Raw genomic sequence first — 14,472 nt, 5'->3', positions numbered from 1 at the left:
GCTCCCCAATGCATTCACTGAAGTATGAATGTGTGTGAATGTTAAATAGAAAGCATTTACATTGTGTAAATGTGTGAATAAGGCAAGTTGTGTAAAGTGCTTTGAGTGTTCAGTTAGAGTTGTATCAAGTTGTACAGAATATCATTACAGTTAATGTCAAAGACAAACAGTTTCTATTAAAGTGTCGATCTGAGCAACCAACATTAAGTTGTTGATTTCCACAAGTTTATACTTATTTATAATAATAATGATAATATTTGTATGAGTATAATAATATTTGACAAAAAAGTACTTAAGTATTTGGAGGTCTTGTTAGTTTTATCACTGATTTTGATCATTCTATTATAGATCGTAAAATTAAAATTAGAATAGAATAAATAAACGGTATACCAACACCACACCTAACACATCTGAAGATGTTATTTTTGCAGAAGAACATTATGAAAAGTTCAAAATTGATTTTGAATAATTTGTGGAATTTGTTTCACAATAAATGTTCTGTTTTTATACCATCTTTATTTTATTTGCAACTATCTGAATGGCTTTATTTTAAAACTGACCTTTCAGCTGGTTTTAAAATGTTAAATGATTATTATAAAACGACCACAGTCAGGGTTTATCATCTCATCCACATCTGCCACATCTATTAACCTGGCAGCTTCTCCTCTGCAATGCACACTGTTCTGCCTCAGTCGACAGCTTCACCTCCTCGGCTCTTCTGCTCAGGCCTGAAACTGTCAAATTTTGATCATTCTGCTCTAAATTACCAAGTCCGGCATTGTAATTAATATGTGATGGGAACACTACCACAAAGGTAACGGTTGACGCAACAATATAAATGCTGTTCAGTCTGTGGCTTTTAGTCAGACTCTTGGAAACCCCGGGCGAGCATGTACTAAAAAAGTACCTGGTACACAGCAAATCCAGTATACACAAATTAACACTGTCAGATTTGATTTCAACACTATTAAAGTGTCTATATGGGTCCACACCAAAGAGTGTGAATTTAACTCTTTTTGGAGAGTTGGCATCTTAACTCAGATTTAGTGTTAAATACCAAATCTGTCTGGAGTTGATAATTTAACACTTATTAATGCTAGCTAGGTGTTAAGAGTTTAGATATCAAGTCTCACAGAGTATTTTATTTTAACTACATAAGAGTTTTCTTCTAATTAATTCTAAAATGTTTAAATTTTACTCTTCTGAACTTTCAGAAATTCCTTGGGAAATACACATTTATTAAAAAGAGCCAATGTTTTTCTGAAAAACATTTATTTTGAACTGTGAACCGCAATTTTCAATCATTTTCTAAAACATGGAACAGTGTACACGCTCTCATTGGAATATTGTTTATCAAAGGGTCTGACATAGGTGTGCTGGACAATGCAAATGACAGCATGTTCATTACTCTTTTCTTCAATACAATATGCATGTCCTCCATTCATCACTTTGTGGAACTTTAACGTACTTCTGCTCGCCCCCATATTCCATCTTCGTAAGCACATCCTGTGTGGAGATGCAGTCAAAATTAGTTGTGCAGTAATTCATTGCAGCACAGTTTAAAAAAAAGGTTAAAAAACACCTGTTTGCTCAGTTTTTGTGGGACGTTTTCAGGCTTGCGCCATAGTTCTATGCCAACATTTCACGATCTCAACATAGTTTTAGGTGTACTGGACTGAATATTCATATATAAGCATTTTTAACACTATTGTATTTGCCCCCAAACAATACATTTCAGCTAGCTAAAACAGGCTATTATGCTATCACCGAGCAACGTGGCTGTACCTTTCACACAGCTTTGTCTCACAGCCTGCCCACCATCACCACGACTATAGGGTGATGGTGTCCTGACGCAGCAAGGCACAGAAACTTTAAGGTGTGAGGACAACCTAGAGGAAAACGTGTGGTGTGTTTGTGTTATTTTAATGCTCTTATCATTACAGGGAGAAGCCTGCTGCAGAAGGCAAAGTATGAGTTAGGCACGGGAAGAAAGACCAATAGGAAGGCCGAGTTTAAACCACGGCAGCGCCACAACGTTTTTAAACTAATCCCAGGTGGTCAAAATAACCAACTATTTTATGTGAGTCAAAGAATAGAAGATAGATAGAGTTGAGTTTGAAATTAGTAATGACAGGACCACTTTAATGTTAGTGCCACACAGTGTCACATCTGAAACAAAGCAAACCAGATGAGCGTCGTAGTTTTCTTTCTCTAAATGGAAACTGAAGCAAATCTTCAAAGAAAGCACGACCCATTTTACGTCCACAACGTTGCACAACCAAGGATGTCTGTGGTTTTTCATTTTTCAAGCGCTAAACATGACAGCGATGAGCATGTTTCCTTTACGGGACATTACACATATTCTGTGGTTGGCCGGTCACATGAAATTTCCTCTTTGAAGAGCAGAAAAATTATTTTACCATAATGACACATTTAATATTTGTAGTTTATCTGATACGTGTGTGCGTAGGAATAATAGGTGAGTTCTAATTTTGCTGTTTTGAGATGTCATTTCTCAATTAGGTTTCAGATGTCCACTGCACTAAATATATATGCAATGAAAGAAATGTGTGTGCGTTGTCTTGTATCTTGTTTCAGCTCAGCCAGCTGAACCGCACTCATCTCTTCATCAAGAGACTGATTTTGTTTCTGCTGATGTTGGTGATGAAGTAACTCTGCACTGTTCTTACGAAGGTGAAGCTGCAAGACTTTACTGGTACAAACAAACTCTGGGACAAAAACCAAGACTCATCTCTACCTACTACAGATATGAGGGAAATGGCATATTTTATAATGAATTCAAAAGTAATCCACGCTTTACGTTAGTTACTGGCATCAGTAAAAATCATTTGAAAATAACAGATCTGCGTGTCTCAGATTCAGCTACTTACTACTGCGCAACAAGCTTTACTTTTATTTTAGAGTTTACCAAAGAAACATATCTCAATGTAAAAGGTTCCAGTTTGGACATCCAGACTTTTGTCCTACAATCACTATCTGAGACCATCCAGCCAGGAGACTCTGTGACTCTGAACTGTACAGTCCGCACTGGGACCTGTGATGAAGACCACAAGGTTTACTGGTTCAAAGACTCTGAAGAATCTCATCCAGGGCTCATATACACCCATGGAGGCAGGAATGATGAGTGCAAGAAGAAATCTGAGGCACAAGCACACACCTGTGTGTACAGCCTGCCAATGAAGAACTTGAATGTCTCTCATGTTGGGTCCTACTACTGTGCTGTTGCTTTATGTGGACGCTTACTGTTTGGCAATGGGACCAAGCTGAATGTTGAGGGTAAGTAATTTTGGGAAAGGTTCTATTATCTGAACAAGCTACTCACTATCATGTCAAAGTGTGTAAAGGCAGGCCAGTCCACCATGTAAATACATATTAACTGCTTATCTTAATGACCTTTTGCTTTTTAAAGCATTTCCCACTTTGCCTCTCCAAAGCATGAAATGGACATTCATGCAGAAGTTGTAGTAACTTGCACTAAGCTGCACTAACAGCGGAAAATAAAAATATTTTCTTTCCAGCCAACATAAAAATAATCATGGGAAAACCTTTAAACATATTGTTCAGACATTTACAAGTAAATACGTATTAGGTGCCTAGCTTAATGACCTTTTGCTTTATAACTTAACTGATTAAGACACAAATAAGGCTAGACAACGCTGTTATAATGCTGACATAAGGAGGGAGACAGCCTTTCTAACAGTACAGACAAATACGCTTATTATCCAGCACGCTTTAAAATGGTAAATTTAAATGGTCGCATGTTATTAGGTAGAATTGTTTAACTATAAATACATTTAAAAATGTCCATGCAGTATTGTTAATCTCTGTCCGCTACTTGCAGCAGACATTGACCCATAATAAAAAAATAGTGTCATCAGTATTACCAGACATGGTCGACATCTGTTTGTCTATGGCACAGTTTGCGTTGTATGAGGTGGGTGTATGAGTGGTTGCCTGGCTGCTTCAGTCTACATGTAACACACTAACCCCAAACTGCTCTCTGATGCATCAATGAGTGAGTGTGTTACAGAAATTCAAAAACACTTAAACAGAAAAAAACGTGCTTGTCTGTATGAGGCATGTTGTATAGAGTGCTCCTGGAGAGTACAAAAGTGCTCTATAAGAATCAGTCTATTTAGTGGGTGATCGTGGCTCAAGAGTTGGGAGTTCGCCTTGTAATCGTAAGGTTGCCGGTTTAAGCCCCGGCTTGGACAGTCTCGGTCTTTGCATCCTTGGGCAAGATACTTCACCCGTTGCCTACTGGTGGTGGTTAGAGGGCCTGGTGGCGCCAGTGTCCGGCAGCCTCGCCTCTGTCAGTGCGCCCCAGGGTGGCTGTGGCTACAATGTAGCTTGCCATCACCAGTGTGTGAATGTGTGGATGACTGAATGTGTAAAGTGCTTTGGGGTTCTTAGGGACTAGTAAAGCGCTATATAAATACAGGCCATTTAGCATTTTACCAACCAAGCCAGTTTTGCTGACAAGACAACATCTGTGTTTTAACTTTATTTGTTGGGTTACTATCTCAGTAGATGAAGGGGACACTCTTCTCTTGTTGTATTTCTGGAGGGGGGTTTCAGCTTTCACCAGCGTCCTGAGTGTTTTACTGGCTTCCTTAATGTGCATGACAAGAAAGAAAAACAGGAGCACATACACAGGCAAGTGGTTTAGTATTCCTTATGTTTGTTTTTTATCCTCCGGTGAATTTGACATTATATTGACACAGTTTTCTGTTTTCCAGATTATCCAGCAAAAAACTCCCCCTTTTTCAAAGCAAATGTAAGTGCATTTTCTTTTGAAAGAAAAAGCACAGTTTTACGTTCCATCCATGTTTGTTAGTTTTTTTTAATAAATGTGAAAGTGACTCAGCTGTTGTACTGTTTTTCATCCCCAGGGTGACCAAGGAGGAGGCTACCTCTATTTCAAACCTTTGAGGGACATGAAGATGAACAGATCAGAAATGCAGATGGACAACACCTGGAGTAAATGTGTCTATTCTAGTGTAAAGCAGTAAAGTGGACAGGCTTTTGGTCTCTGTGTATAAACACAGGACCTTGTGAGGTTCTCTTTGAAGCATGACTTCCCTTATAAAAGACATTTATAAGTTACTATTTCATTCATTTCCTCACACCACAATTTAACATGGACAATAATGACATTTGTATTTCAGACTATTAAAAGTGTCTGTTATGTATATAAAAGAATTATGTGCATTTGTATTTTAATATCATGATAATAATGATCACTTTTTTTTTGCATCGTGAATTTTAGTCCCTCCCCCCTCTCAACCAAAATAATAAAAATATTTTGAATATTCTGACGTTTGTGTGTTGAGATCAGACGTGAGTATGAGTGGAGCGTGAATACAGTGGTTTGAAGTGCCCGCCCCCTTCCCTTCCACCGCACTGTAAAAGACTCATTGCCCTCAAACGCTTTGTTTGTTGCTAAGCGTGGCCCAACCAGTTATTAGGTTTTACGGGGTGAACACTTTTTCACACAGGGCCATGTAGGGTTTTTCTTCCTAATAGTAAACACCTTCATTTGGAAAGTCCCTTGTTTGTTTATATGTGTTATCTTTGTCTAATATTTAAATGTGTTTGATGGTCTAAAACGTTAAGTGTGACAAACATACAAAAAAACAGGAAATCAGGAAGGGGACAAATGCTTGATCACACCACTGAATGCGTGTAGCCACAAACTACAGCTGTAGTAGTAATTAGCTCAGGAAGAATATTCAAAATATGCCTGGATTTGCTTTGTTTTTATGGATGACTGGCCTATTGACATCGCAGCAAGTCCAGAATATGGGCAGTCCTCTCTCCCTCTATGCATCTCTGCTGGAATTCTGAGATCCAATGATCTAAACTGTTAATGTTACAGGACCGCTGGGAACAAACCGAAAACACCTCCATACATCCCAGTTTAGACTTTGTCAAGTGCCCACTCGCCCCATCTCTCTCTCTCTCTCTAATATCTACTCAATCAACCAGGTCAATAGATCCTCAGCCACACGTTATCATTCTCTCTCTTTTATCAAAGATAATTCAGTTACATTTGAACATTCAATCATATCTGAATAAGCTTCACTTTCCATTCTTCACATTCACTTTTAATCCGAATACTTTTTCTCTTGCAAACTGTTTCTCCGTCACAATTTACTCAATACAATCCCCCTTTTTACTAAGTCATGCACTTTAACTGTGAGACATTCAGAGATCAGAGTGTCCTGTGTGCACTCTCATTTAGTTTCTGTCTCTCTCTCTCTCTCTCTCTCTCTCACACACACACACACACACACACACACACACACACACACACACACACACACACATACACACACACACACACACACACGCACACACACATTCGCACACTCATATCTCTCAAGACATTTTCTACATAGGTTTTCAGCGCAGCCTGGATTAAACCTGTCTTTAAAGTCTTTTTTTTTCACAATATTAAAATTGTCAACCTAAACATAATTAACGTTAACTGATTATTTTTTAATTAGTATTGAGCACATTTAACTGTCAGCACAATGACAATGAACTGACAATTGAGTGTTTGACGTTTACAACATTTAACATTGTTTTTGTTGTTCAAAAGTATATTGACTGGTTAGTGACACAGTCCTTATCTTCTCAGTCCAACGAACAAAAGGTTGATTATGGCTCATGTCTACACACAAAACTCTAAACATTAGAACAGACATTTCCACAATTTAAACTGCATTTCTCTGCATATTGATCACTTACATTTTTTATTTGTCCTTGATTACGAATGAAGATGATGACCAAACTATAGGAAAAAGCTCTGTTTTACCACTTTTTATTAACACATTTTTAACACATAAGGCTGAATGTCAAGTCCTTTTACCCCCTCAGCTTTGATGGCAGGGGGCGGCCAGGCCTCAGTCTCTCGCTACGCCACGTTACGCGACAGAGCCAATCATGTTCTGCAGTGTGATGGTGATGAACCAATCAGACCTGTCAGATGTGGCAAAATGTAGGACAAGCTGGCGTTTTTAAATCTGAGAAGTATACTGCTGCTTCATTAGGTGTGGACTGCTGTACTGAAGAAGGAGACAAGATGAAGATGTTCTTTGTGAACGTTTTCCTGATCTGCTCTTTATGTAAGTAAAAGAAATTGACTTGTGTAAACTTTTGATCTTCATTTGTGTGAAACTGAGTCTGTCTGAATTATTTCAGGTGCAGCACAGTTAAGTGATGTCTCTCAGCCTGAATCTTTGAAAACAGTGAAGATTGGCGACTCAGCTACTATTAAATGCTTCGTAAAGAGCGCATCAAAGAAAATCGTGTGGTACAAGGTGACTACAGGGAGGAAACTACAGCTGGTGGTAAAAGCTGATTCTTACTATAATGTGAGAGAGTTCAGTGATGAATTTGTTAACCGTTCTTCAGTTAAATTTGACATGACTAACAATCATCTGACCATAAATAAAACATCATGGGAAGATGTTGGAACATACTTCTGTGGAGTCTTACACATAAGTGAGGTTCAGTTTGGGTCAGGAACATTTCTGATGTTGACAGGTATGTTTGGACATGTTTGCATTTCACATAATTTCAACTGAATATGAACACAATGCTAACAATCACAGTCCAAATGGTTTGTTTTCCAAGGTGCAAAAACAATCAGCGACTCTGTCGTCCAGCAGCCAGAATCAAAGTCAGTGAGGTCCGGAGACTCTGTGACTCTCAGCTGTTCTCTTCACTCTGCTCAATGCACAGCAGAACTCACTAGTTTCATGTGGCTGAAAAACTCGGATGGTTCTGCTCCAGAGATGATTTATTGCTCTGACAATAAGAACAACATCTCCCAGAGAACTGACAGAGGACGAACTACCTGCATGTACAACTTTGTCGTCAGGAGCCGGGATGATGCTGGGGTCTACTACTGTGCTGTCAATGCATGTGGACAAATACTGCTTGGAAATGGGACCAAGATTGGTATAAGTAATTTTGGAGTATAATTTACTTAAGATTTTTTTGCAGTAGAAAATCTTGTGTTTAAAACTCATACTTTCCCAAATACACATATGATGATTATCTTTTTATAACCTCTTTCTTGCTTTTTCAATTCATACATTAGAAATTGGTTTGAAATGAAATTCTAATGTCTCCTGTCTGTATTGCCAGACGACATCAATGATCACGAGAGTTTTTGTGTCCGTGAGAGAACCCTGTCATGCATCATCATCATCATCATCATGGGTGTTTATCTGGTTTTTGCTGTGTTCATGATCAGTAAGAGAAACCGCTACCACTGTACAGTAACCGATGCTGTTGATCTCTATACTGTGTGTTCCACTGAGCATAACACCAATCACTTTGCCTGCTTTTCAGAGTTTAGCTCAGGACTTTCACCTCTGTCCAAGGTATGTGCTGTTTAGTTGAATATTTATATAATCATTACACCATCCTAAGTGGCTCATAATTTTGATTTCATTCACATTATTGTACTGTTTCTCAGGTTAGAGGTGAAGAAAACCTCGAAATCAAGAGATCAAATGAACAGAGAGATGGTATCTGGAGTGAATGTGTGTACTCCAGGGTGAAGCTACACTGAACTGAAGCCGTTACGACTTTGATGCCACATGTCTAGTTATGAACTTATTACTGCAGCTTTGAAATGTTTAGGCTGTTCTCTCGCTCTTCCTAACATTATTCTGCTCAATCGGTTTAAAGCCTGCTCTTTTTTTTCCAGTTTTTTTTGTTCTAAGTCTAAAGTTTCTTGTTAACTGATTTTACTTATATTTTAGCATCTTTTCTGTAAGACAGAGGCATGTGAGAGGAAAGCTGACACGCTGATGACATTTTTCGCTTGCTTTCTCTCTCTCTCTTTTCATCATTTCTATATGATAGTTCTTTTTTATCATTAACACATATCATGCCTTTAAAAAAATGCATTTTCAGCTTTTCATGCAGCATATCTCACTGTTTTACTGTAAGCAGTAAGTTTATAAATTGTGTGTTATTAAACTGTTAGGTTGCATCTGTGACCTTGTGAAGTCTTCTCTTTCAGTTCAATTTGATTCCATTTATACAGCGCCAAATCACGACAATGCCTCAAGGTGCTTTGTATTGTAAGTTAGACCCTATATATTATAATCCATACTCAGTAATACTCTTTGCTGTTGTTTCGTGCTGAGTTTTCTTCATTTCAGTGGCTGATGTAAAGGGGCTCTTCATCACAGAGATGATCCAGAAATGATCCATTAGTGTCACTGTTATAATAAACTGTTGATTCAGACACTTCTGAGAGTTACTTGGTTTGAGATCTCTCAGCCTCGTGTTGTTGGTTCACAGCAATAGTCCCATTTGTCACAATAGCAATCACACTCACTCCACTGTTAGATAAAATTCAATTATTCAATGAAATCCTGGAGGATGTGACTTTTGCTTTTTCATTTCTAGTTAAAGAACATTGCCTCAGGTACTGCATGGAAATAAAGGGGGAAAATTGAATTTGGTCAACAGAATAAATATCCCTTTAAAAACAATATTTAAAAGCAGATTTTATAATCAGATAAGGTAAGGAACTGTCTAAAGCTAAAACAATAATGATAATTTCAAAAACGCACCGTCTGTTGTTGTAATGTTATTCATGTTCTACAATACACAGCCATGTGCCAAAAAATGTTGTGAAACATTATAAATCATTGCGGAAATACTAAAAAAGTTAATAAAAAAAAGTTGATCAGACAATAAAATCAAACAATTTAAAGACTGTTAACAGTTAATTTATTTTTGAGTTGACTGATTTTCAGCATTGCATGCATGGATCCAGCTTGCCTCATGTCGACAGTCATGGCTGCTGGTAGTGATCAAGTCAAGTCAAGTGGTTTTATTGTCATTCCAACCATGTGTAGTGGTAAAGTACACCATGAAACGAGACAACGTTCCTCCAAAACCATGGCGCTACATATGGCATATAACAGACAATAAACACGTGACTACATAATGTGCAAGGTGCAAAAATTGCAAGAAAAAACAAAGTTCAACACCAGACAGAACAGAACGATACGTGTGTGTGTGTAGCCTGGGGGCAGTGGCGTGTCCAGCGGGGTGGCCTGGGGGGGTACAGGCTCAACCAGACTGGCCACCCCAGGTGCCACCCCGAAGCTAAAACAATAAAATTTAATGAAATATCAAATGTACGATTATGGTTTCACAGTGAAGCTCAGATATCCGAGGGTAAGTGAATACAGCACCGGCTTCTGCACTATGAGCATCATGTTAGCAAAGGTAGGAGAGCCAAGCACGAAAGATGGCACCGCAGAAAACATTTTTTCGGCGAAAGATTAACAAGTTAACATAGCTGGACTAGCCATCAGACGTTTGCATGGTGGGCTGATGACTTTTTTTGTAACGGCATGAACAATGAGAGGTGGTGGATTGGCAAGATGCTGGCCGATGTGTAAAAATAACTCAGTTGTTTGGTGGTGGCTATGGCGGAGCTTCCACAGAGGCAACAGGTGGATGAGGGAAGGTGAAGCAGGAGGAGAGCGCCGAGGCAGCCGCCGGTCCAAGTGTCAGGTGAACTTCAGGTAAGAAGTTACGACCTGCAGTCTATCTGGGTCAGATATAAACCAAGTTTAGGTGCAGTTTATTTTCGTTGTGCTGACTTTTTACAGTCAGTTACAATAACTCATACTGCGTGAGCTAGCATGACGAGTTTCTATACAGCTGTTCGGTTGCTATGATGTTACTGATAGTGAACTTTATTTCATTCATAAGGTTAGTTAGTAGAGTTGCCAACAGCTCCTTAAAAAATGGAATGGTCCCTCATTCAGAGAAAAATTTACGTGTTCCGTATTGAGCTGAGAAGAGACGCAGTTTGTCCCGGACTTTAGCTAGAATGGAAAAAGACACAAAGCTGGAGTTATCCTGTCTTTACAGCTGCCTCTTCTATTGCTACTTCAATCATGAAACTGATCAGTGATCAGCTGATCGGCTTTTCTCTCTTGTTTGTTTATCGCCCACTTTGCGCCAGAAACAGGAAACCAGCGGATGTTGTGGTAAACAACAGCAGCACGTTTAAGCTTGATCAGCTGTTGTTAGAATTTATTTAATATTAATTTCTAGTATCAGCTGATGTTTGCTGGAGCCACAGCTGTAAAGCTGCTGGTCATGATGTCGGTTTGGATATGTGGTGAGAGGGAAACGTGAAGATGAAACCAGGAGATGTCCTTACTGAATCATCAGAGCTGTGATGGAGAAACAGATTTACCTTTTAGTTAACATGAATGACTTGAAGGGAAGTTATTAACTGTTTCTGAGAGACAAATAACACCAGGATCTTTTCTAAGTAGCTGACAGCTGGTAACTGTGCAGGGGCGGCAAAGTGTTGCCAGGGGGCCAGGTAGGGCATTAACAGGGAAAGGGGGGCACCAAGAAATACTTTTCTTTTTTTATTCTCAATTCAAATACCTAGCTTTTATTAAATAATTATCTGAATCTTGCGAACAAAGTTTTTATCTAACGTAAAATGTATAGAAATCATCCATATACCAAAAAGACAGTGTACATCACTGTCACAACAGCATTTGTTTTCATTCAAAGGCTTTATGGCTTTAATACCTGGTGGGCTGGTCTGTAGTGAAAATGCCCAATTTTTTTTGTCCCAGTCCAGCCCTGCAGGTTATACTGGCAGTGTCACCATGCCAGCTGACTGTATGTCATCATCAGCCAGTGTTGTTCTTTATACATCAATATTACCAAAGTTTACCATAAGGCAGCATAGAAAGTATTTACTTGCTGAATAAACACTGACTGATTGTATCTCTTGTACTTTATCAACGCAGTATCTAAAAACTTTGCACCATAGTAGTTAAAATCTCATTCTAATAGGAGTTAAAAGCGCATTCGGTTATTAGGTTTACAGGGTTATTGAATTATGGTTAACGGTTGGTAGAATTGTTTTTAACATTATCTGCCAATTACATCTGCCACCCTTCTCCAAATCTGTGCCCCTATCTGCCCCCACCAACAAAAATTTTCTAGACACTCCACTGCCTGGGGGAAGAAGCTGTTTCGCAGTCTGGCAGTGAGGGCATGAATGCTCTGGTGCCTCTTTCCAGAAGACAGCAGGGTGAAGAGTGTCATCTCCTTTGTTTTGTCCACATTTACAGACAGGTTGTTGACTCTACACCGGTCTGTTAGCAGTTTCACCTCGTCTCTGTATGCTGACTCGTTCTTGCTGATGAGACCCACCACAGTCGTGTCATCAGCAAAATTGATGATGTGGTTCAAACTGTGCACTGCTACACAGTGGTGAGTCAGCAGAGTGAACAGCAGTGGGCTGAGCACACAGCCCTGAGAGGCTCCAGTGCTCAGTGTGGCTGTGTTGGAGATGCTGTTACAGATCCAGACTCCAGTTGCAGAGGGAGGTGATCAGGCCCAGCAGGCTCAGTTTTCCAATCAGGTGCTGAGGAATGATTTTGTTGAATGCTGAACTGAAATCAATGGACAGCATTTGTACATATGTGTCTTTATTGTCCAGGTGGGTGAGGGCAAGATGTAGAGTGGTGGCGATGGTGTCATCTGTTGACCGGTTGAGGCGACAGGTGAACTGCAGTGGGTCCAGTGTGGGTGGCAGCCTGGTCTTAACGTGACTCATCAGGAGACTCTTGAAGCATTTCATCATGATGGGTGTGAGTGCAACTGGAAGGTAGTCATTGAGGCAGGACACTGAAGACTTCTTTGAGACAGGAATGATGATGGTGGTCTTGAGACACGTTGGGATGACAGCAGTGCTCAGGGAGAGGTAGAAGATGTCAGTGAAGATATCTGTCAGCTGGTCTGCACGTTCTCGGAGTACTCTCCAAGGGATGTTATTTGGACCAGCAGCTTTCCCTGGGTTAACTCTGTGAAGAGTTTTCCTCACATCAGCCGAGGTCAGACACAGAGTCTGGTCGTTGTGAGGGGGAAGACTTCCTCACCAACAAGTCCTTATGAGGTAAGGTGTGTAGAAATTTGAGGTGAACATTTTATTTAATCAATTTTGGAATAAGGCTGTAATGGCAAAATGTGGAATAAGTGAAGCGCTGTATACTTTCTGGATACACTGTAGGTTTCTACAACAGCATCGCAATTTAGATTAAGAAGATGCAGCTCAGGGAGAACTGATATATTCTGATATAAGTGTGATGCATTTAATTGATCTGCACTATGTTCCTATTTTTGGAGTGAGAGAGGTTGGTGGTGAGATAGGGACTTTCAGCACTGAAGATGTGTTCCACCTCACTGCAAACTCATCATTAGCTCAGAGTTAATTAAGTAGAATTGACGTGATTTCATTATTCTTTTCTTTATTCTTTCTATTTTTGCTTTTTCTTTGCCTCTGCCAAGCTTATTTAAAAAAACATCTGCAAATAAACTCTAAACTGTGGACATTCCATTTCTAACCTTTTGTGAAACAATAAAAACTTAAATATAAGTATTTATCCAGTATTTACTTCCCCAGAGAAGAGCAGCTAAGAGTCAATCAACAGCGCTGTTACCAGTTCAGACATCTACTCTGTTACAACCTGAGTCATCAGTTCAGTTGCTAGCTCAGTCTTCTGCTCATCCACCTCCTAAGCCGCCAGCTCAGGGAGGGTTCTCCACACCTGCTGGCTCTGCTTCGCCTCAGGCAGGGGCCTCTGCACTTTGTGGCCCACTGCCTGTTCTCGCTGGCTCTGGTGAGCCACTCCAGCCACCTCCATCCTCTGCCGGAAGCTCTACTGAGCTTATTCAGCCAGCTGAGGACTTCATTTTGCTGTCATTGCCTGAGGAGAGCAAATGCCCTGCACAGCTCCAGCCAGCTTTGTCTCAGCCAGGGGTCTCTGCACCTGCTTGCCCTGTGTCTGCTGGCCCTGTTTCTGTTTCTGCTGGGGGCTCTGGTGAGCCTCACCAGCCATCTGTCTCTGCTGTGGATTCCAAAGAGTCTGTCCAACCATTTGTTCCGGCTGGAGGCTCTGGAGAGCTACTCCAGCTCTCTGTCTCTGGTGGGGACTCCAAGAAGTCGGTTCAGCCATCCGTGACTTCTACGCCACCATCAGTGTTGACTGGGGGCTCTGGAGAGTCCACCCAGTTGTTTTCTGTTCCTGCTTGGAGCTCAGGCGAGCCCATCCAGCCATCAGCACCACCGTCAGCGCCACCATACACGGCTTCCGTGCCACCACCTGCAAACACCATGCTACCGTCTGGTCCTGCCTCTTCTGGTCCCGTCTCGTCTGGTCCTACATACCAGCTGTTAGCCAAGCTGTCCATGAGCCCACGGCCATGACCACGTCCTCGTCCAGACAAGCCTGCACATGCACGTCCAGCACGGCCTGCACCTCACCGTCGCTGGCCACTTTCCTGGCCATCAGCTTAGGATCGTCATGGGCTGCCTCCTGAACTGTGTTGCCACCACGGTCAGCCTCCAGACCTGCTTCATTTACGTAA

General features: G+C 40.6%; 2 protein-coding genes across 2 annotated transcripts; both read left to right on the top strand.

Annotated features, from left to right (window-relative positions):
- Window positions 1-948: 948 nt before the first annotated feature.
- LOC113018481 (uncharacterized) lies at window positions 949-4,655 on the top strand (the record flags this gene model as incomplete). The annotated part of the gene is made up of 3 exons (XM_026161553.1): window positions 949-978; window positions 2,619-3,297; window positions 4,552-4,655. Coding segments are annotated over 3 exons (813 nt in total), but the record flags the coding sequence as incomplete, so codon positions are not given.
- Window positions 4,656-7,092: 2,437 nt separating this feature from the next.
- On the top strand, window positions 7,093-8,686 carry LOC113018464 (uncharacterized). Its single transcript, XM_026161528.1, has 6 exons — window positions 7,093-7,151; window positions 7,228-7,572; window positions 7,663-7,989; window positions 8,179-8,286; window positions 8,386-8,417; window positions 8,513-8,686. Exons 1-6 carry the CDS (start codon window positions 7,109-7,111, stop codon window positions 8,606-8,608), a joined length of 951 nt encoding a protein of 316 aa, XP_026017313.1. The 5' UTR covers window positions 7,093-7,108; the 3' UTR covers window positions 8,609-8,686.
- Window positions 8,687-14,472: the final 5,786 nt, after the last annotated feature.

Source organism: Astatotilapia calliptera, chromosome 3 (assembly GCF_900246225.1).
Source record: "Astatotilapia calliptera chromosome 3, fAstCal1.2, whole genome shotgun sequence".
Taxonomy (NCBI): Eukaryota; Metazoa; Chordata; class Actinopteri; order Cichliformes; family Cichlidae; genus Astatotilapia; species Astatotilapia calliptera.
The sequence above is the reverse complement of the archived record's forward strand: the minus strand, read 5'-3'. Positions and strand labels throughout refer to the sequence as shown.

Excerpts from the sequence above, each read along its gene's own strand:
- LOC113018464 (XM_026161528.1), top strand. The coding sequence starts at position 7,109 with ATGAAGATGTTCTTTGTGAACGTTTTCCTGATCTGCTCTTTAT. Across the intron at positions 7,573-7,662 it reads AACATTTCTGATGTTGACAG|GTGCAAAAACAATCAGCGAC; the intron begins GTATGTTTGGAC and ends TTGTTTTCCAAG. Across the intron at positions 7,990-8,178 it reads TGGAAATGGGACCAAGATTG|ACGACATCAATGATCACGAG; the intron begins GTATAAGTAATT and ends CTGTATTGCCAG.